This window comes from Perognathus longimembris, chromosome 4, assembly GCF_023159225.1.
Source record: "Perognathus longimembris pacificus isolate PPM17 chromosome 4, ASM2315922v1, whole genome shotgun sequence".
NCBI classification, from domain to species: domain Eukaryota; kingdom Metazoa; phylum Chordata; class Mammalia; order Rodentia; family Heteromyidae; genus Perognathus; species Perognathus longimembris.
In genome coordinates, this window is record NC_063164.1 from 56,418,131 (window position 1) to 56,441,526 (window position 23,396).

At 32.0% G+C, this 23,396-nt stretch overlaps 1 protein-coding gene across 9 annotated transcripts in view; it reads left to right on the plus strand.

Moving 5' to 3' along the window:
• LOC125349993 (sodium channel protein type 1 subunit alpha) overlaps window positions 1-23,396 on the plus strand; it is a 76,030-nt gene that overhangs the window by 46,689 nt on the left and 5,945 nt on the right. For all 9 annotated transcript variants that reach the window (XM_048344257.1, XM_048344260.1, XM_048344261.1 and 6 more), the window contains 7 exons: window positions 6,808-6,928; window positions 9,242-9,396; window positions 10,712-10,885; window positions 12,498-12,620; window positions 18,998-19,279; window positions 21,373-21,426; window positions 22,765-22,902. In XM_048344257.1, coding sequence (XP_048200214.1) covers window positions 6,808-6,928; window positions 9,242-9,396; window positions 10,712-10,885; window positions 12,498-12,620; window positions 18,998-19,279; window positions 21,373-21,426; window positions 22,765-22,902 — 1,047 coding nt within the window. The remainder of the gene's footprint in view (window positions 1-6,807; window positions 6,929-9,241; window positions 9,397-10,711; window positions 10,886-12,497; window positions 12,621-18,997; window positions 19,280-21,372; window positions 21,427-22,764; window positions 22,903-23,396) is intronic.

A 23,396-nucleotide genomic window follows, 5' to 3' on the forward strand; every position in this document is an offset into this window, starting at 1 on the left:
TTGATTCTCTAGGCCAAAATCATTTTCTACACCAGAGAACATTCTTTTGGAAGAAAGAATGTTGCACAAAACCACTGAGGAAGATAAAATCTCTTGCCATTAGGATTGTTGTTATTAAGTGGTGATTGAATGCCCCAATGGACAAGCAAAGAAGATAGTGAAGACAGTATGTGATCTCTGCTTTTTCTCATTAAGTAAGCCTGCAAACAATATAAACGTGCTATACAGATCAGTGAATAGCTGTTGGGTTTAGCTACGAAGGTCTTGCATGGAAAATAAGCATCTTTTCAAATTACCTAGTCCATCTGGATATTAATACATTAAAAATTGATTAATGACCTACTAAATGTTAAATGGATTTTTAAGACTACTGAACTCCAAAGCAGTGAAGACCAATGTTCTCAGAGAATTTCAAACAAATGTAAGTTTTAACATAAAAATTAAAAAGGAGAAAATAGTAAGCATTATTGGTTTTTAAATCACTTAAAAAATTGTGTCAGAGTGTTTTCATTTTGTTGTTATGAGTTTCTTTAGCATTTACCTGAAGTCATGCTTCATGTACACATGTGGAGACTCTCTTCCCCCATATCCAAAGAGCTTTTCCTACCCTTTATAACTTTGTTACTATCAAAATCAATAAAAGTTATAGTTGATCTTTTATATTAGCAATGAAAAAATAAAAATATATTGGAAAATAATTTAACTATTAAGGTATTTTATACAATATTTTGGCCCTACAGTAAAAAGGACACACACACACACACACACACACACACACACACACACACACATTCTGTATATATACATATTCAAATAAATTATATCTATACATATATACAGAAATTGAAAATTAGAAAAGTAATAAAAATAAGCATCATGCCCTAGTGTATTTTAAAACTAATATTACTATTTTAAAATATTACTATTCCCAATTCTATATTGTTATTTAATTTGTTCTAAATTACATTAACTTTTTCATTAAATAATTGAATTTACATAAATTAAGCATATAATGAGCCTCAAAATGAAGCTCAGTAAATTCAAAATATTGAAATTAACAATAAATTGTATAACTGCTTCATTTTTAAAGATTGCAAATACTTTTATTAAAAAAAATCACTTTGGGCCTCTTGCTCTATTAAGATCTTAGCATTTGGAATTCATCTTCTCTTTAGACTGAGTCACTTCTGTAATTGGTCCTAGGTGATTCCCCAAAGAGGACAAGGCCTTGACAAATCTCACAAAGCACCTGAATTAAACAGGTTTATAGATATTTACATCCCTGTCTCTTTTTAAAGCAATTACTCCGCTGTGCATTGTGGCCTAATCCCAGAATTCAGGAGGCTAAAGCACAAGGGCTGTGAGTTTGAGGTTATCCTAGGCTATAGTAAGAATTTGAATTGGTATATAAATAGCAGCATACATAATTATTTAAAATCAACTTTACAAAAATTTATGAGTGTAAGTATAAAAGATTTGCTTTTGTTCAATTTTATTCAATTATTCAATGTTTTACCAATTTAAAACATTTCTTCTCCAAGTCAGTTTTCAAATTATACAAGATTAAATTACATAGGTAGATTACATTAAAATGTATTAAATTAGTTTGAAAACAACGCGTTTGTGATAAGCATAAACTCACCTGTAGGAATCAGAAATGGATAGGTGTACTACAGAGTAGCCAGCCAGCTAAGCAATTTGACCACTATGTGTTATAGCTAAAATGCCAACTCTTAGTAATCTGGTAACTCAATGAAAATTGAGTAAGATTATAATAAAAAGAAATCTGTGCTCCAAATATAATATAGGTATGTGTGGAGTTGTGTTTAAATAAAAGGGAAAGTATTATCCTTCTAGAATGATAGGAAATGTAGCTACTATGAGCAATAGTCCGAGAATAAAAAGAAATTTACTTTAAAGTAAATTTTTTGAAAGATCAGTGTGAGAGATTTGCTTAGCATGCTAAGTTGTAGTCAAAAGTTTTATTTGAAACAAACCTGGAACTAAACTAAGCAAAATTGAATGTGTCACATATTTTTTTAAAAATTGTAAGTAATGTTTTTTAGGGAAACATCTCTTTTTATTTTTGCTATAAAGATGATGTGTAAAGAGGCTACAGTTACTTAAGTCAGGTAAAGAGTACATTTCTTTTTAGACAATGTTACCACTCCCTTCACTCTTCCAGTTTTCCCCTCCTATCCAGCCCACAAGTTGTATAGTTCATTTTCAACATAGTATCTAGTGAGTACCATGGCTGCATTTGTTCACCCTTTATCCTTCCATTTCTGTGCCCTCTGCAAGTAGTTCAAGTAACATCATGCCAAGGATTCTTATTACTGCTTTTCCTAAATTATTATTGCTTTATAACAAGTATATAATTATGTTTACAGAATTACTATAAACACATACTGAATGTAACTCATGCTAATAGCTGCTGAAAGTTAGCCTGCTTCAGCTAATTAAATAATGTCCATGAAAATAATGAATATTTATATGACATACAGTTTTATTGTTAACTTATGCTGTGAATAAGGTTTTGTGGGGGGGTGGCGTTCACATGAAGATTTAATTAGAGAGTTTCTTATTTGTTAGACTTAATTTAAACTTTTTTTCCTGTGGAATATTTTCACCTTTACTTGATTGAAGAATTGCAATTGTGTGACCACAGACACAATTAGTTCAGTGTCTAGCTTGAAACTACAATTGCTGTTGTTACAAAAAGTAGATATGATTATATAGAAACAGTCAAAAGGTTGGGGCTCAGAAATTATGATCTCAAATCTTGACTATCTCAATAATTATTTATATGATATTAAACAAGTTATTTAACTGGTGAGAGTCTTAGTTTTATGTTATGTAAAATGAGAACAAGTCCTCAAAAAAAAACAATGTGTAATATGTCACCAAGCAAGACAGTAAGTGGTCAGACTCCACATTTATGGCATCACAAGTAGATTGCATCATCTTTTTGCACTTTTTACTATCTTTGGTTTTGCCATTCGTATTTCCATTTTGGAGAAGTACTGCTAACCAAAATTTATTTTAACCATCTCCCTGTTTACCTATAAATTAGTCTTCAACAAACAGAAACGCTACTCACAAATACTCAGTATATTTTAAATATAAGCCATCAATGTTCATAGAATCTTATCAGTGTTCATAGAATCCACTGTATTCTCAGAGTTTCTGATATACTGCAAAATGATAATAGCAAGTTTCCTTCAGGCAAATTTACTAAATAGATTAGATTCTACATATATTCAATTGCTTGCTAATATTCCATTTCTATTGTTTCAATAGCTCAAGGGAGTAAATCAGGAGCAGAAATAATATATACTGTAAAACTCACATTATCTTTGAAAGTTAAAGCCCTAAAGTAAAACAAACAAAAACCCTGAGTCAGCATGTATTGAAACATAAATAAATAATTTTAAGTGTTACAAATGTATATAAGTACCCTAAAAATAATGCCAAAATAAAAATGTGATGATCAAACTCTGAAATGTGTATCTATAATACCATTTATTTCACAGAAGGCTATCTTGAAAGCTTGCCAGGAATTAACAGTCTTTCAGTTTTATCATTATCAAATAACATGGATACAATTCATGCATATTGTACTTAGAACAAATTTAATAATTTGTGCTGTGCTTCATCAAATGAACTTATTTTCACTTAAAGGTAGAATATAAATAAATGTTTTAGTGGTATCATTTAAAGCATTGCTTCTCTTTACTAAACAAATATGATTGTGAAACAAGAAAAGCTATTAACAATATCTTATTATAAAACGTCATTATCATTGCAGGATATTATTGTCACAAATAAGGAAGAACAAGTTTTAAGTACATGAGCATGCTAATCTAATTTACCTTACCGTTTGATAAAAAACACAACTTAGTGCAGAGAATTATGTGTGCTGCTTAAAAATAAATTGTATAGCATTTTTGTTTATTACTGAAAACCCATACAGTTGCAGAAGAAATGTTTATTCTAATAAATTTTGTTTTTGGGTCTTGATATAGACTAAAAGTGTATGTGGGGACCCAATGTAATAGAGTCACATTGTGCATAGTATATTCGATTTGCTACTAAATAGACTCTGTACCTAAATGGCTTTACACCCATACACATTTATTCCCAGGAAAGTATATGCTTTCTAATCAATGAATATGGATAAAAAAATAAAAAACCTTTCACTCCCAACTTACTGACTGTAACATGAAGAAATGGCATCTTGTACAAGTCTGCTCTCTATTTTTCCTCTTACACTTAAGAGCAACAAGTGATGATGAAATATTGCCCTTGTATTATAAAATAAGGAAGTTATTTTAAAGACAATAATGTCAATAAAATCTGTTCTATAATACCATTTCTAAAGTGATATCCAAGGCCTATGACCTTAGGGAATAAGTGTTGAGGATAAGTATACTCCCAAAAAATCCTATTATGAGAGAAATGGTGTGACTGAGATTGCAAAACAAAATCACCACTTGACAATTCTCATTTGTTTCAGACACAAACCAATGGCATATTTCTGTGTTTTAATTCAGTACAAATTCTGGAGCCAGATGCCAAGATATTACAAAGTAAATATAGCCAGAAAGTAAATTAAAACTTTTTGCTACTGTATCCCAAGTTATACAAATTTCAGGTTTTGCTTGTTGAGACAAAGTCTCACTATATAGCCCATGCTTGGGTCATATTCAGTATAGTCCTGCCTCAGTCTTTCAGGTAAGAGGATTACAGGAACATACCATGATGCCTAGCTTGAGTGCCAGGTTTTAGACAAGCTAATTTCATATTCATTGGCCTGTATTAGTCTCCATTGAGGAATCTTTTTATAATGTTATAATTTTTATAATTTTAGAGATCATCTTCAACCTGAATAGTGAGGACTATGACAGAGTGTCAAATTATTACAAAGCCTAGTGACTTGCCATCTTGAATTTTCTCTTTTATAAGGAATTAAAAGGAAAGGAAGGCATTCAACACTATGCATCCAGCCATAAAAATGATCTTTCTGGGAGCAAATACTAATAATTTGATGCAATTTTCTCCAAAATATCAACTTTTCTCTATGGATATGAAATTTTGAATTTTACTTCAATCTTAATATCATGTTTTAACTTTTGTTTTTTAAAATGTGATAGGCCGAGTTGTTAATTAGTATGTGTCAAAATGTACATTTATTGTCTGCATAAATATAAAGTTTGGAAAGCACTGTAGTACTGTGTCTTACAGATGAAAGAGAATATTTAGTGAACACTCAACCTGGAGTGCACAGTTGGTGTTAACTAGACAATAGAATGAGTTAATTACCATTACCAAAGTGGATATTTTCTATTAGTGCTAACTTTGTCTTTTGGAAACTCTTAAAAGATACTCGTGTCTCATTATTATTGTCAAAATATAAAGATATTGTTTAATGGCATTTCTTCCTTTAACCTCTCATGATATATTAACAGAGCCATCTTTTTGAGGGGAAAAATGGATTTTCCTATACATTTATTTGATTTCTTTTTATTTTATTTTATAAATGTATATTTTTTATTATCAAACTGAATTACAGAGAGGTTACAGTTTCATACATTAGGCGTTGGATACATTTCTTGTACTGTTTGTTATCTCGTCCCTCATTCCCCCCTCCCCCTCCCCTTTTCCCTTTCCTCCCCCTCCCCCATGAGTTGTTCAGTTCATTTACACCAAACAGTTTTGCTAGTATTGCATTTGTAGTTGTTTGTCTTTTTTTACCCTGTGTCTCTCGATTTTGGTATTCCCTTCCAATTTCCTAGTTCGAATACCAGTATACCTGGTTTCCAATATATTCAGATAAGATACAGAGATTCCAGATGCCCCTCAGTAGAAGAATGGATCAGGAAAATGTGGAACATATACACAATGGAATTTTATGCCTCTATCAGAAAGAATGACATTGCCTCATTTGTAAGGAAATGGGAGGACTTGGAAAAAGTTATACTAAGTGAAGTGAGCCAGACCCAAAGAAACATGGACTCTATGGTCTCCCTTATAGGGAATCATTAGCACAGGTTTAGGCAAGTAACAGCAGAGGATTACAGGAACCCAATAGCTATACCCTTATGAACACATAAGATAATGCTAAGTGAAATTAATTTCTTTTTATAACACTAAGATAATTTTCAAAAAAATTGAAATTATTTAATATGGCTAAGATTATGTGTTTATGGATAGATTTTGATGTCTTGTACAACTTCTGAGTTAAGGTAGCAGGTAGGAGTTGATTAAAAGTAAGACACTATTAAAGAAATATATATAGTATGTGTATATATATATATACATATACATATATATGTGTATGGTTAGGGATGTAGCGCATTAGAAGAGTGCCTGCTCAGCATGTAAACATATATGTGTATATAAGCATATATGCAGTCAGACATTAAAATTCCAAATAACTTTATGACATTATTTCTTTCTAATGGAAGCTTTCTCTTCCTCTCTCATTCTTTTTCCTCCTTCTTCTCTATTCTCCTCTCCCTCTCCTTCTCTATGATACGTATGTACAAAGGATTTTATTAGTACATATTGCTGATGGCCACTTGTAACATAGCAACAAAGCTATTTGATTTATACTTAAGAATTCTGATCCAGTTAACATGAACAATAATTTTGTCATTTCCTCTTATTACTAAATCTCTCTTTTCTGCTACTTTTACAAACTCTTTGCATCAAGATTAACATAAAAGATAATTGCATTAGAAATAATCCTCTCCAGGGGCAACAGTCATTAAAAGGTTCGATGTTTTATACCCATCTGGTGCACAGAAGCTGAATGAAAGCAGTAGCTCCTCAGAAGGCAGCACTGTGGATATCGGAGCACCTGCAGAAGAGCAGCCTGTAGTGGAACCGGAAGAAACCCTGGAACCAGAAGCCTGTTTCACCGAAGGTAGAGCCACATCCTTATACTAATCATTTGAGGATTTTTTATTTTTTTAAATGTTTGCAATGCAAAAGGGAAATTAAATATTGTTATAAATCTATTTTGGGTACCTTTAGTAGGATGAAAGACAAAAAACATTTAAAACATAAACGTATGCTCAGTTATGTCTCACCATCATGGGTAAGCACAGGAAAGAAAAACAGTTTAACTCAATCAATTCTAGTAACTAATTTATCACATTTAGGAGAAAATGGTGATTTGGCATTAAGCTGATCTTCAACATTAGTCAGATTCTCATTCACAGAACTTGCCTAATTAAAATTAAATAAATGGAAATTTTTAATAGGACTTTTAAATCTTAAACTTTATTAAAATTAAATGAATTTTAAAATGTTAACTATAATTTTGAAGCATTGCTTTATCATATGTTGGAAGAAACAATAAATAAGCACTACCTTACATACCTGACACATGAATAATATCTAGTAGAGCTTGCAGTGATATGGGCAACTATTATAATATATGGGTTTGGTGTTTGTTTGTTTTTTTACAGTTAGTCTTTCCTATCACTCCATATCTTTGGGAAATTGAGTTTCTGGAAATATTAATATATTTAAATATTTTCTATTTGTTATTCTTTTCCCTTCCTTCCTTTGTTTTTGTTTTTTTCTCCACTGATCTTGAGCTTGCAGTTACCAGGAATGCACTCTGCCACTTGAGCCACTTTTGTTTCAGTTAACTTTTCAGGCAGTTTTGTGCTTTTGCTGAGCCATCCTCAGATTATGAACTTTCTTTCTAGGCCTCCCACATAACTGGAATTACAAGCATGAGGCTTGTATTCTTTTTTAAGTCCTAAAATATCTTCCTTCTTTATTGTTTTCAATATGTTACACATGTCAGTCAAAATCCTTCTCAAAACTACTTTCATCTGATCATAGTGGAAGAATTTCTTACTTTCTTATTCAGAGATAATCAGTAGATAATGGATATAATAAATATATTATTTAATTCCTCTAATTATTAATCATATATTATGAAACTCATTCTCTCTTACACTGTTAGGTGTATCTTCACTCCTTTCTTTTTCCCTTCCTTTCATTCTCATGCTCCTTAGCTCCCTTATTGTTGTTCCCTCCCTCCATTCTTCCATTTCTTCTCCTTCCTATTATTTGTCCTTTTTCTTCCAACATAAGTCTCCAAATTGATTCACATTGTCTTTCATCTTGTTTCCCACCTCCACCCCTGCCCCAACCTTTTCTTTTCTTTGACTCTGGGAAAGTTTATATTTTTTTTCTTTAAAAAAACACAATGTAAGGTTCTTAAGAAAAAGTATACATCCTGTTCTGAACCTTTTTGAGACTGTTGAGTATATCTTCCATGGTGTTTAGATGCACAGACTTACCTATGAATTTGATTCTGATGTTAGTGTAAATGAACACAATGTGAGGTAATAAGGGGCAAATTGATTCAGGGACATGCAAGTCATATTTAGTAAACTGAATTACTTTTCAAAATCATATAATCACTTTTGGATACACCAAAATAGAGAATAACAGCCCTAGCATTTTGAAGCTACATCTATACTATTATTCTCCATACCCTTTTTATAGTAAAAATGATGTATAGGGGGGTTACAGTTACATAAAGTTCATTTCCAAATAGTGTCTTGTTGTATTGGTTCACCCTTTGTACTTTGCCTTGTCACTTATGCTATTTCGCCCCCTTCCCAAAATCACATAAACTTATATACAAGACAAGGGTACTGAAATTAAAAAGAAAACAGTGACAACAAGCGATAAGACATAGAGGGTGAAAGAAAAAAGAAATGACTGCAAACAGCACATTAAAGAAAAAAAAAGACTCTCATTTCCTTATCTTGGAATTCATTTCGACTAGCATCATTTGATATGGATATATATATGTATATCCAGCTATAATCTTTGAAAGTTTTCTATTAGTTACTATTAATTTCCATTTTTAGTCCTTTTCTAGAGTTACTTAAAAAGAATACAACTAGAATTCAATAGGACAATATATAGTACAATGCAAGCTCCTTAAATATTGTTTGTAATGTACTAAAATTCTTCTGCCAGTCACACTAGAAGCTGAGAAAGCAACTTCTCATAGCCAGAGATCCATTAAATAACTAAATATCACATCTTCAAAGAATTAGCTAATGTGCTCCAGAGACTTCAGGTTTAGAGCTATCCCAGAAAATTTGATATGGCAATATTACTTAAAAGATGGGACATGACCAAGGATATCATCACTATTTGAGTTTTTTTTTAATCTGTTCCTGTGTGAACATTACACTTGCAGGCTGTGTCCGAAGATTCAAGTGTTGTCAAATCAGTGTGGAAGAAGGGAGAGGCAAACAGTGGTGGAATCTCCGAAGGACATGCTTCCGAATCGTGGAACATAACTGGTTTGAGACCTTCATTGTTTTCATGATTCTGCTCAGTAGTGGTGCTCTGGTGAGTAGATTTTGAGCAGAAGTGCTCGATCACTTATTTGTGCTTTCTATTTTGCCGTTTGAGTCCCTGGTGCAATTTAATGAACTCCCATCAGCTTCCAAAACATAGACCTAATTTATAACTATATATTTCTGGATTTTACTGTGTTTGCTTTTACTACTTCTGATAACCTACTTATACATTTTTAATATGAGTAGGCCAAAAAATCTGGCCCTCCAGATCAGTCATTTTAACCAACACATATGAATATTCAATTACTTCTTGCTTAATGAAAAGATAATAAGCATGGAAACCACAGTGTAAATCATGAAGTCTTGTGATTGAGAATACATATCCTCTGAGTTTTGATGAATTTTGTTTTTTAATGGTGTAATTAGTATTATCTCTTTATGGACAGTCAATAAGTCCTTAGGGGCTATTTCTCTGTACCTTCTAGTTGCATTTACTATGCCCTGCTACTTAGGAAACAATGTTGCTAATAATAAATAATGGGCAGTATGCCTTAGTGATTCATTTAAGATTGATTTTGCTGTTAAAATATTTGCACCAGAATCAATTTATATCTCTAAAATCACTTACAAAAACATCAAGTGCAGAATCAATATTGTTTTTAGGAACTAATATAAAGGTAATATTTAAGTTTTTTTGTTTTTTTTTTTTTTTTGGCCAGTCCTGGGCCTTGGACTCAGGGCCTGAGCACTGTCCCTGGCTTCTTCCCGCTCAAGGCTAGCACTCTGCCACTTGAGCCACAGCGCCGCTTCTGGCCGTTTTCTGTATATGTGGTGCTGGGGAATCGAACCTAGGGCCTCGTGTATCCAAGGCAGGCACTCTTGCCACTAGGCTATATCCCCAGCCATTATTTAAGTTTTTAACTCAAGTTTATCATTCCAACACAGAATTTGCTGCAAATAGTTTTCTCCACACACCATTTTAGGAAAAAAATCATTCATAATTGAAAGCAATGTTCCCTTAGAAGTAAAATATCAAATTACCGGAATGAATAATAGAATCGAAATGAAAACCAATGTTATTTTTCCATCATTGTCACACTAGCTTTGCTAGAAGTATAATGATAACAAAATGAAGTGAAATTAAGTGATTATGAATTATTTTTAATAATAATAAATTTACTCTTCTGGATATAACAGCAATAGAAACCATAATTTTATGATGAAAAGACCTTGAAGAGTAATAAAGTGTCAATAACTACATTCTTCTGCTCTCTTATTCAAATGAAATGTCATGTACATTTATGATCAATAACAGAGCATAAAACAGTGTCTGAAAGTTAAAGTTTATAACTTTTTCATTGTAGGCATTTGAAGACATATACATAGATCAACGGAAGACAATTAAGACTATGTTGGAATATGCTGACAAGGTGTTCACTTACATCTTCATTCTGGAAATGCTTCTCAAGTGGGTGGCATATGGTTATCAAACATATTTCACCAATGCCTGGTGTTGGCTGGACTTCTTAATTGTTGATGTAAGTAACTTATTTTGTATTCAGGTTTATTTGTTTTATTCATATTTTATTCATAAAATAATGACTACTATGTTGTGATGACAAGAATTGATACTCAACAAATAAACCCATTCACCAGATGACAGTGTAATGTTTTCTTGGTGCTGGTTCTGAGGCTTGAACTAAAGGCCTAGACACTGTCCTTGAGCTTCCTTTGCTCAAGATTAATATTCTGCCACTTGAACCGAGCTCCACTTCTGGGTTTTTTGTTTTTTGTTTTGGTAGATTAATGGAGGAAAGAGTCTCACAGACTTCCTGCCTAGGCAGGTTTCAAACCAGTATCCTCAGATCTCAGCTTTCTGAGTAACTAGGAATAAAGGTGTGAGCCACCAGTGCCCAGAGAGTAATAATAATGTTGCTTTCCATGTTCTGTTTTAATCATTTCATAGTGATCATGTAGCATCTGAAAAAGATTAATTCATAACTATAGTATATCTCAAATAATGTTTAAGGTGTTTTAAATATAAGGACTAAATATGCTTAAAAATATAACAATTTGAAAATTAGTATCCAGTGTAAGTTGACAACATCAGCCATTTTGACACTAAAGAAATTGTAATCGTACATGGATGTGGAATTTGGGGAATTCCTTTTTGTAAGAATTAGATATTACATTTGTTCCATAAGTCTTCATTACTTCTCAAAAATGACATACATCCATTGACATATTCAGAACTGCTTGAGAACACATTAATTACTAAAAATATTGACTGCAATTATTTGAATATACTAATATGCTTTTCCCAGTATAATAACGATTTTGTATTTTATAAATAGCCCTATACTTAGCAGTAACAATAATAAAAGGATAGTCAAGGGGCTGGGGATATGGCCTAGTGGCAAGAGTGCCTGCCTCGGATACACGAGGCCCTAGGTTCGATTCCCCAGCACCACATATACAGAAAACGGCCAAAAGCGGCGCTGTGGCTCAAGTGGCAGAGTGCTAGCCTTGAGCGGGAAGAAGCCAGGGACAGTGCTCAGGCCCTGAGTCCAAGGCCCAGGACTGGCAAAAAAAAAAAAAAAAAAAAAGGATAGTCAAATGCCATTTTCTTCCTTCTGAATTTCTTGGTGGAGGAGGGGGGGAGGAGGAGGAGGTGGAAGAGGATAAGGAGGAAGAAAAGAAGGAGGAAGAGGAAGAAGAGGAGAGGAGGAGGAAATTCAGGAGGAGGAGGGTGGTGGCACTAGTGCTGGTGATCATATTGGTGCTAGAGATTGATCTGGGGATCCTCATGCATTGTATAAGCACATTGTCACCACTGAGTCACACCCCAGCTCCTATTTCATTTATCATTTCGTTATGTTCTTTAATTGTTTAACTCATCTAAATTTAATTGAGCAATTAATAATTTACATGACATTTAATGAATTTTTGTTGAACTAATTGTAGTTGATGTCTTAAAAGTAACTTTCTTTGGATCAAATTGAAAAGGTTTTCTTAAAATTTTAGATTTACTGAACATATCCAACCATCAATCTTCTGAGCAATTATCAGTAGAAATTTGTATTTGTTGTATTACGTGGTAACTGTAGATTGGCCAGCAACCATTTTCTTTATTTATTTGTGTGTTCACAGGTTTCATTGGTCAGTTTAACTGCAAATGCCTTGGGCTACTCAGAACTTGGTGCCATCAAATCACTCAGGACACTAAGAGCTCTGAGACCACTGAGAGCTTTATCCCGGTTTGAAGGAATGAGGGTAAGAACAATGAAAATCCTGATGTATTGTATGAAGCCAAAATTAAATTCAATTAAATTTAGAAAAAGGGAAACATGCATGCAAAAGGAATGGCAAATTTTTGCAAAATTGCTATTTTACACTTTTATCTGTTGCATATTTACTTCCAGGTAATATGCAAGAGAATTTAGGCCTCTCTAAAAATGATATTATATCATTTATGTGCTGTGCTTATTAAGATGATTTCTTTATCTATCTTGGGAGTTTCCTTACAATCCTGCATACAAAATCCAGATGCACAACTTAAGTATTATGTATAATGATATATTAATTACTGAAAGCAAATTCTGTGTCATGTACTTTCCCTTTGTAATGGCTCACCTATATAATTAATGAAATGTTTTGAAGATAATGTGAATTACAACTATGTAAGTGTAAAGGAAAAATGCAGTTGCCAAAAGTTTTGTCTTTATAATGCCAACATTTGCAATCTTTGAATACATTAAAGGGTAGATAGAAAATATTTACTGAATTTTAAAGAAGTTATGTTTGCTATAGAGTTAATTTATAACTGCACTAATAATATGCATACACAAAATGATTATAAATTAAAGTTTATACATAATCCACATGTTTTAAGCAATGGAGTCAAACACTGATAATGAAACAAAGAGAATACATAACTTTTTATCTATTAGGATAGGTGGTTAACAAATTAAATTTAATGTAAATTACCACAGTTAAACAAAGTTGAATTTCTCCTTTTAAGTTACTGTTAAACTATTTCATGGGATTTATAATAGCTCAGAAATTTTATACTATTGACATGTTTTTCATGAAACATTAATTTATATAAGATGTATAATATAAAAATACTGTGTTTTTAGTGGGCCACAATTTTCTTTATCTAAATAAATCAAGCACAAGCAACAAACTTTACTTTTCTGCTACTAAAGGTTCAGTTGTATTTATAGAAACCAAGCTTTTTCCGCTACTAAAAGTTCAGTTATATTTATAGAAACCAAGCTTCCTTGTAGATGCCTATTTGCTTTTCCTAGTTCATTTATGGCCTTACCTTCTTTTTTACCTAAGATTTATTATAAGTATCACTCTAAGCACATAGGCTTGTCTTCAATTTCTCTACATGTATGAAATCACTTTTTATCCCCACGAGAAACAAATCTACGAAATAGTTATGTTTTATTTCTGGCAGAGATTTGCACATACTTAGTAAAATGTTATCAGTAATTTGGAACATGTATTAGTGTTTTCCAATTAAAACAATAATTATTTTGTTTCAAAGTAGCAGCTTCAGTTATTGACAAAAAATCATTTTGCACATTCCACTGAGTTGAAACTACATATTTTAAAAGCCTTATAAAATCATCACAATGGTAAACACTTGAAGGCATTTTTTCACATATATAACACTTTTCAAATTTATAAAAATTAGTAAGTGCACCACATTTTAGAAATAGATGCTATTCATTTGTGCACTTTGAATATTAAAAACAAAAACTTCTTATAGATTCTGATAGGTGTTAAAATGAATCATTTAACCTCTCTGAATATGAATATACTGCTTGCCTTATTTTTTCATCTCACAAACAAAACTAAGGTGCTGAGCTTTTCTGCATCTGTTTGGCATTGTAGAGTCAAAATGACCTTCTTATTCTATTTTTATGTTTCTAGTATTTGTAAAAATATAATCACAGATGACGGGGAGGTGAATGTAATAATGATGATTGTGTATAAGAGGTGAGATTTGAATACATTCAGAAACTCTCATTTAGCTTTTCCCCTAGCAGCATAAAATCGCAACAGCTGTGTCAAAATGTGTATTAGACACTCAACTGATTTTTATTTTCCTGTCACTTTTTCAAAGCATGTGCTTTTATGTAACATTACTGAATAAAGCATGTTGTATAGTGCTTGATAAGATTTTAGAAAGTAATAAATAAGTTATCATCACGTTGCCCTTTGTGCTTTGCATGTTTTATGCACATTTCTGGCTGACAGCTTTTGACATTTATTGTATTTCAAATTTCCAGTCCAAATTTTTCAACTTGTAAAATTGAAACTGAGTGAACTGATGTCATGAATACCTAGGGTAAAATAAAATTTGTATTTAAATTTGTATTTGTAATTTCATAATCTTGGAAATCTTAAATACCTTTTAAAAAAAACTCCAGTTTTTGATTGATGAGGAGAGAAGACAGGGCGCATCATATTACAAAAATTAACACCAAATGTTCTGTCATATCAGATTTCTAACTAATAACAAACTATATATTTCTATTTTATATAGGATAATCTTGCTCCAACTTGGATGGGGTGGAGCGCTGGTTCCTCCCCTCAGCCCTTTATTATGGGTACTGTATTACCCCTTTTGCTACCTTTAATCCTTTCACTGTACCTTGTGTGTAGTGGGATGAGGGAGGGACTGGGGAGAGTATGATTTTACCACAGTAGGGTTGATGCAGTCTTTAATTCCAGATCCACTATTTTCAATTGTCTTAAATTTCTTTTTGGAAATAAATACATTGATGAGTTTAACTTCTGTGGGATTCTTAAACCCCAAGAGGTGAAAGTCTTTACTAAATTTCACAGAATATGTTGTAGTTATGTGTAAATTGTGTTATCAATTTATGGGGAGATTATTTGATTGCTGAGGGTGGGGGACCCTGGTGAAGGGTGATTGTGTAAAACAATTTTATCTTTCTGAAATTAAAACCTAATGATTTTTGTTTGAGGCATTCATTCCTTGCCATTCCATTAGTCTGGGTCTTTAAAATGGCTAGCTGAATACCATCAGTTAGTTGTTGATATGGGTAAGCAGATGTGAAGGTGTACTATTCTAGATTTCATAAGACTGCTATTAATTGTGATCACTCCATTTTATTGTGCAAATTCATAAAGTTATTGTTAAAATGAAACAAAAGAAAATATATAATAATAGTTAAACAAGAATGCATGATTTCTGTTTTAAATGGAGAATTAAACCATTAACTAGGGGGAAACCTACTTCTTTGAATTATGCAGATAAAATAGTGAATTTAAATCATACCGTTAAAATAATAAAAATCATGTCACGAGTACTACGGTAATAATGAGTAAACTCAATGTTACAGTAAGTCACTCACAAATAACTTCTTAGCTTCTTTCAAGACATCATAGTGGAAAGAAAAAATAAAAAGGAATCTATAGTTTCCTTACTCTTTAAATTTAAAAATATTGTGTAAGAGGGAAATATTTTCTTTTGAACGAGCAAAAATGTTGAAATTTTCTTCTTATAAGTTGACATATCTCTCAAATGTAGGCACCTGGATTAAACCCTATACAAATTTAGTAGTTGCATTTTAAAAAATGGCTACTGCTCTTCTCTATACTCAAAAATGCTTGATTTCAACTTTATCTACTTTTCATTTTTATTCACGTAGCTTTCCTGTGTTTTGATTAGAGACACGTTAGCATAAATAGCAATATGATATGATAGTTCACTAAGATAATACTTCTGAATATGGTAAACATCAAGACATTAAGTTACATACTTGAATATCAATCTTTTATTTCATGGCAAATTAATAAAAAATTAAGAAAATGAGCCATAGACAGAAAATATTCCCATAAGAACTGGTGTGCTCAAGTAGAGAAACAGAATTAGATGAGTTTTCGAGAAGGTCTGTGTGAAGGAACAAGCTCTAGTGTTAATTCATGAAGACAGTTCCTTTCATTGATGAGATCTCCCCTTATGGGGCCTGAAACCTCAATTTGTTCTTTCCAATTTATTCAGACCAACTCTGCCAAGTATATTCCCCACATGGGAACTAATTGTAGTTCCCCAGAGAATTAAAGAATTAACTATCTCCCTCTGCTGAACCACCAGATGGGTTGAGGCTCTTGGGAAAAGGCCATCCTTTCTATGATTGTTGGCTAAATTTAATGACAACTTAGATATGAATAGAACTTTTCTGTAGTAAATTGTCTAGTATTTTGACTTTTTGTCAAAACAGTTATCTTAACAAAATGAAATTTTGCACTCAGCTAAATGCACATCAACTTTGTAAATTATATCCTGAATTTCACTGCTGTAGAGCACTTTCTTTCATTATGAGTCCATAATGGAACTTATTTTGAACTGAGAACAACCCCTGTTTCAAAGACCTGTCATATTTCTTACTTTATCCGAAACTTTTACTTGTGCTTAGCTATTGACTTATTCCCATACCATAAGTAAGAGTTAAAGATTATGCTTTGGTCAATAAATGCTAAGTTTACTTCATTTATGTGTTCATCCTGTCAATCATTTTTCTACTCCTGTCTTCAAAGCTCTCTGACACATTCCTATAATCAAAACTTAAGAGTCACAAGTACATGCTTGCATTTCATGTTTTCACAAAAAAAAAAAAAAACATGATCTGTTGGGAATATAGGAATACAATGAACTCTAATACACAATGGTATAATTACCTGATTCATGATGTAACCCTTAGCAGAAGGAATAGGACACTATGGAAAGAAAAGAGGTACTACCCCTCTCTAGTCTACTCTCTAAGCTTAATTTTGATTTCAGATCCATCAAATACTAGAATTCTGATACTTCAAGTCAAAGGCAAAAGCTTCAGTTTTACGAAGCTAAATTTGGAGGTGAAGCTAGGCTCCTTAAGGAGGATGTGTGGGATTCACAGATCAGCATGAAAAGAAATTCCAATTTGCAATTTGAAGATGAATGTATACACCTTAATATGTATCCTGTGCACAGTACAGAACAAACAGCACTTTAATTTGGATGTTAGACAAAATACCAAGGAAATGAAAATAAATAATAACTTGATATCAGTTTTAAAATTTCATATCCAAAAGAAATCTAATTTGTGTCCATACATTCAAGATACAACAGGAATTTAGAGAGATGGGGGAAAACAATGGAAGAAATGATATTTGTTGAGATGCATTCTTCTCCTAAATTGAGATGTTGAATTGAATTCCCTTTGTAGAGCTTCTTGACAATAATTTAATATAAAATAAGGGGTTATTTAAAGACCTTTATGAATACAGACAGTAAAATGAGAACAGAGAGGTATGTGCCATTGGTCAAATTGATATGCCACATTGGCCTTATCATCTGGTTTTCTCTGGATGATTCAGGTGAATAATTTTTTTCATCTTCATGTCCCCATTTTTTATCATTACTGATTACATTATTTCCTTTGGCCCACTTATCACACTGTCTTTTATGCTCTGAAGGCTAAAAGGTTTTACAGACTTCAAACAGGGCTCCAAAGTGTAAGGGATTAGCTCTTATGGGTTTTGGTTTTCTTACTTATAACAACAGAAAATGAATAACTTTGTTCTGAAAGTACACTGGCATCAAAAGGCAAATAGAAAATATTTTGATGCCTTTGTTGACTTTGAATCAGATTCTGAAGAATAATAAAAACACACAGGTGGTGTTACTCTTAGCAATTAATATTCAAGATGAGACACCGTATGCTGCTTTTGAGCACTTTAGTGCCTTGATTTTCCCTCTTAGATTCTATGTGCAGCTCCAGTGAGACTGTGGAGGAGGAAGGAAGGAGAATATCGTGAGAAATACGAAAACTCACATTTTTAATTTGTGAAATTAAAAAAAAGGTAGGGGGTTAAAACCCTTTCCACCAGAAAAAAAGTAGAAAGTAATCTATCACAGAACCTCGGGTGATTGCATTAGATTTGAGAATTATGTAAGATATCCCTCCTTTACTTATTTTCCCAAGAATCTGATAGCTATTATGTTTCATTTAAAATAAGTTTATCGGATTAAACTCAGTAAATGAAACAACTGACATGACTGGAGCTTGAAATAACAGATGTGATGATCTACTGAAATACATAATGCTAAATTGTCTTGCTTCTTATGCAAAACTATTATTAGTCATAGCCTTGCATGGATGACTAAGGCCAAACTATATTAGGTATTTTATTATATCTATTTTTTACATCTGAATAATTAATTTTATTGGTCAAATCAAAATATTCCCAAATGTTTTCAGTTTGCTCTTTAAAATAAGTTAATCTTCTGCCTAAGAGTTCCCATTTCTCTTTATTCTAACAATACATGCTCTTATCTCATCTGACAGAAATTTCCCCTAAATTTTGCTTTTTCCTTTGTCTGTTTTTCTCCCCTTTACTAAACTCCTTTTATTTCCCATTTCTTTGTTACATTATTTGGCCTATATTTGTTTTCCTAAGTGAATTGCTTAAGAAAGAATGAATTTAATCTCTATGATTCTTATTTTACTTTGCTTTAAAAATATCCTACGATACATAGCCTTTATATTAAGGATTAATAAGGGAATATCTCTTCTTTTTTAACCAATAAGAATTCTGACTTCTCTTTTTTTCCATTTGTGTATTAGGTGGTTGTGAATGCCCTTTTAGGAGCAATTCCATCCATCATGAATGTGCTTCTGGTTTGTCTTATATTCTGGCTAATTTTCAGCATCATGGGCGTAAATTTGTTTGCTGGCAAATTCTACCACTGTATTAACACAACCACTGGTGACATGTTTGAAATCAGCGAAGTGAATAATCATTCTGATTGCCTAAAACTAATAGAAAGAAATGAAACTGCCCGGTGGAAAAATGTGAAAGTAAACTTTGATAATGTAGGATTTGGGTATCTCTCTTTGCTGCAAGTTGTAAGTGAACACTATTTTCTCTGAATTTTTCTTATTGTTCAGAATAATAACAATGACAATATCTGTTATTTACTTGCTAAGAAAAAAGTATATTTCTTGTTAAGAAGAAAGTATAATTTTTTCTAGTTCTGACCCATTAGTAAAAGCTTCTGAACTCAAGTGGAAACTTTATTACATGTAGACAGAGAGCTGGGTATTCCGTTCTTCCCATAGGCCTTTTTCTCTTTTTTACTCTCATTCCTTTTTTTCAGGTTACTCTCTCTTCTCCTATGAATGAGTTGATTGTTAAATGGTAACTTTGCTATTACTTGGTAACTGATGTGTAGAAATTAAACACTGCTTAGTTACATCCTTTGAAGTAGAGGCTAGATTAAGCTTTGAGGACTGCACAGTTATAATAAGATTTAAATAATGACTGAGAGGACTTGAACTTTTATTTTATCCCAATCATCATGGTAAGCCTGTACTACTGGCTCTCTGTAAACGTAGTTCATAACTTATGAAAGCACTAAGGATGTTATTCTTTTTAACATTTTCATTTTATGCCATTTTTAATTGAGGCTGCATCATGAGCAACCAAAAGATAAAAAGAGAATCCACATTGTTTGGAAGACCATAATCAAAATGTTGTACTCCCTTGTCTGCTGAAAATTCAGCCTTCAAAATAGAGTTGCATAGGCTGGATGCTAGTGGCTCAGGCCTGTCATCTTAGGTACTCAGGAGGATAGCTCTGGAGGACTGATGTTCCAGGCCTCAACTGGGCACAAAATAGGGGACCTTATTTCAGCAAAATGTCAGGATGGGGGCATGGTTTAAGTACTGGATAAGAAGAGTTTCGTAATTTGTATGTGTGTGCTTCTACAGGGTATTTAAGACAGAAATCTATTTCTTATTCCCTAGGGTTTTGTTTTTAACCATTCAACTAAAAGACTAAGCAAAAAAACCCACACTGGTCAAAACCCTCCATGTATTTCAGAGATATCTTACTATGCTTAGCTTATAAAATTCTTCCAACCTTTGGGTTGGAAATTCTTATTTTTCGCCTGGATATTTCTAATCTGCTATTAATGTTCATGTCATTAAAATAAGGATTTAGGCTATCAAACAAGAATGATTTCTTTAAATATTATATTACATTTTCTTTGGCATTTATTCTAATCTTTACTAATAACTACACTTGCCAATGTCATCAAATCATATTATTTTTCTCTATAAAACTGAGGAAAGAACATTTGAATATTTTAATTAATCCTTCAAAATGCTAAGTGACTCTTAAAAGTAGATTGTTTAAGTCTTGCACATAGCTCTTCAATAAATTCTCCTACTAACGGAAAATAAAATGTCATTATACTTCTTCGTATTTGTCCTCCATAATCACCTTCTGTTCATTAGTAAATCCATTGAAATGGTTCCTTTAACCACTGTTTTTCTGTCCCTGTACCAAGTGTATAATGGATTTAATCCATTATTGACCAGAACCATTGACATATCCAATACCTTTCTTGGTAATGTACAACGTATTTCTATTTTCTAACGAACAATCATGATTTTCTATTCTCATCCACACTGCACAGATATTAGTATTTCAAGAGCAAAGACATACTGTGATGCAGACACTGGAAGCCACGTTAGGTCCCTTCAATGCTTACAGAATAAAGCCTGTTCTCAGAGCCCAAAACTTATATCCTAACAAAATACTATATGCTATAAGATTTGGTGTCCAATGCTAAATCTTTGCTCTACTACTTTTCTTTTCTTATTGCCTCTATTCATTCTATTCACGAATTATAATTTATAATTTTGGCTTGTATAGATATCACCAGATATGTTTCAACTTATATAGCTTTATAAAAGTGCTCTACAAATTTTAATAGAAAGTCAAATATCATCAATAATTTAATTCTAAAGAACTGAAGTACATGTGACTTGGAGAATCTATAAAATAACCATTTTGTTTATTTTTTGTCTCATCCACAATCCACACATAACTTGTTTCAAATGCTCATTTAAAATACGTCTATAAGAATACTTACTAATCATAAGTACTTAATTGTCTTCACTTCAAAGTAAAACATTCATGTCCTTTTTAATAGGCCACATTTAAGGGATGGATGGATATAATGTATGCAGCAGTTGATTCTAGAAATGTAAGTATTCCTTATAAACTATGTTCTTAAATAATATTTTATAAGCAGGTGCTTAATTTACTCTTAAAAGGTATAACAGTGAAGTGAAACCCTCGAGAAAATATCTATGGTTGCAAATCTAACTCATGGTAATATCTGAATTATAGAAATGTTCAATGGATTTATTTCAAGAAAAAATATACAGATTATTGTGAAGCCAAACAAAAGTAACAGAAATCTATATATTTAGTAATTGACACATATCTTTTTTCTACTTCATTTTCTTTTAATCCACAATTTATTGATTCAGTAGACATTTTTGTGTGGAAGAGCAAATGTGAGGAGTGTATGACTTCCATCGGTGGCTAAAATGTACAATTAGCCTCCATATTAGACAAAAGGAAATTGTAGATATTATCCTGGAAACTTCAGATTTCTTTTATAGTCTCCATCAAATTCATGATTTCATCTAATTTTAGCATCATTAATTTAAATAGAGCCTCCTTTACCACATCTTCATCCAACAGCTTTCTTCAAGTATGCATCATCAAAGAGCTACTTTATTTGATTACAATCTTTTCCTAGTTTGAAGATATGGGCTGGAATATATGTTTATTCTAATACTCTTCAAAATATTGTAAAATGTAATGTTTTCTATAACACTTCATCTTACAATTTGGTCTCATCTATTTAATCTATTATTTATCAAGATAATGTTAGCAAACTCTGCCATCTTTCAACTGACCCAAGACAGTTTGAGTTTATCTTTCACTATGTATACTTCCTATATGTGATTTAAGTTTTATGTTGAAGACTTTCTAGATAACCCAAAAAAACTATGTTATTTCACTTTCTTACTATATTTTATTTCATGCATTTGGCTGATTTTAATTCTGTTGTCTTTAGAAGATGAAGCTCTAAGACATGTATACTAATTTTTCCCTTTTACTAAGTCATAAATAATAGATTCATTCCTACTAGCTGAAGTACAATTTAGGGATTAGATTATCAACTGAAGATTTACAAAATAGACTACTCAAACTGAAAAATCAAGTAAATGTTATAAGAACAGAGGGCCAAACATCTAAATGAATATTCAATTCTTATTTGTTACGTAAATTCATTGAAACATGGGCCATAATTTTAATGTATTTTTAATTTATATAATATATGTAAATTTTCACTAATAGTTTTAAAATTACTGATAATTAATAACTCCAAACCAACCAAATTTAACCTATCACTATTGTGAAACTAGTATTATTTTGGGTAATATATTCTGCTATCACAGAAAAGCACCAAAATCATTTCTACATTCAAATACATTGCAATGTTTTACAAAAGATTCTTCTTTAATAGGTGGAACTCCAGCCTAAGTATGAGGAAAGTTTGTACATGTATCTTTACTTTGTTATTTTCATCATCTTTGGGTCCTTCTTCACTTTGAACCTGTTTATTGGGGTCATCATAGATAATTTCAACCAGCAAAAAAAGAAGATAAGTATCTCTAATATTTCTATCCTACCTCATGTGGTTTTTTCCCCACCAATCATTACTTGAGTTGAGAAATCAAATGAGTATTACAAATGTCTGTGTTTACTCCCCTTCTGTGCTATTTTCTCATATGCTTTATCATTACATTTCTTCCACTCTCTCTTACAAGGTATTTTCAGTGAAAAGATTAGTTACTGGAAGTCAGGAAGGAGGGTGGGGATGGATGAAGGGAGAGGGGATTTGACCAGAGAACATTGTAAGTATAGAGTAAAACTTATTGCTGAAGCACACTAGTATATTCAATTGATGTGTTAATCAAAAATATGTTCAGAATAATTTCATAAAACAAGACACCAAATCTAAAATTCTTCTTTTATTTATCACACTTACATTGGTTCCTTTTATAATGTCCATTCTTCTAATTTGATTATAATTATTTAAATTGTAACAACTTCATTATTGCTAATCACTTCCAGCTTTAAGTTAAGCTCTTTTTT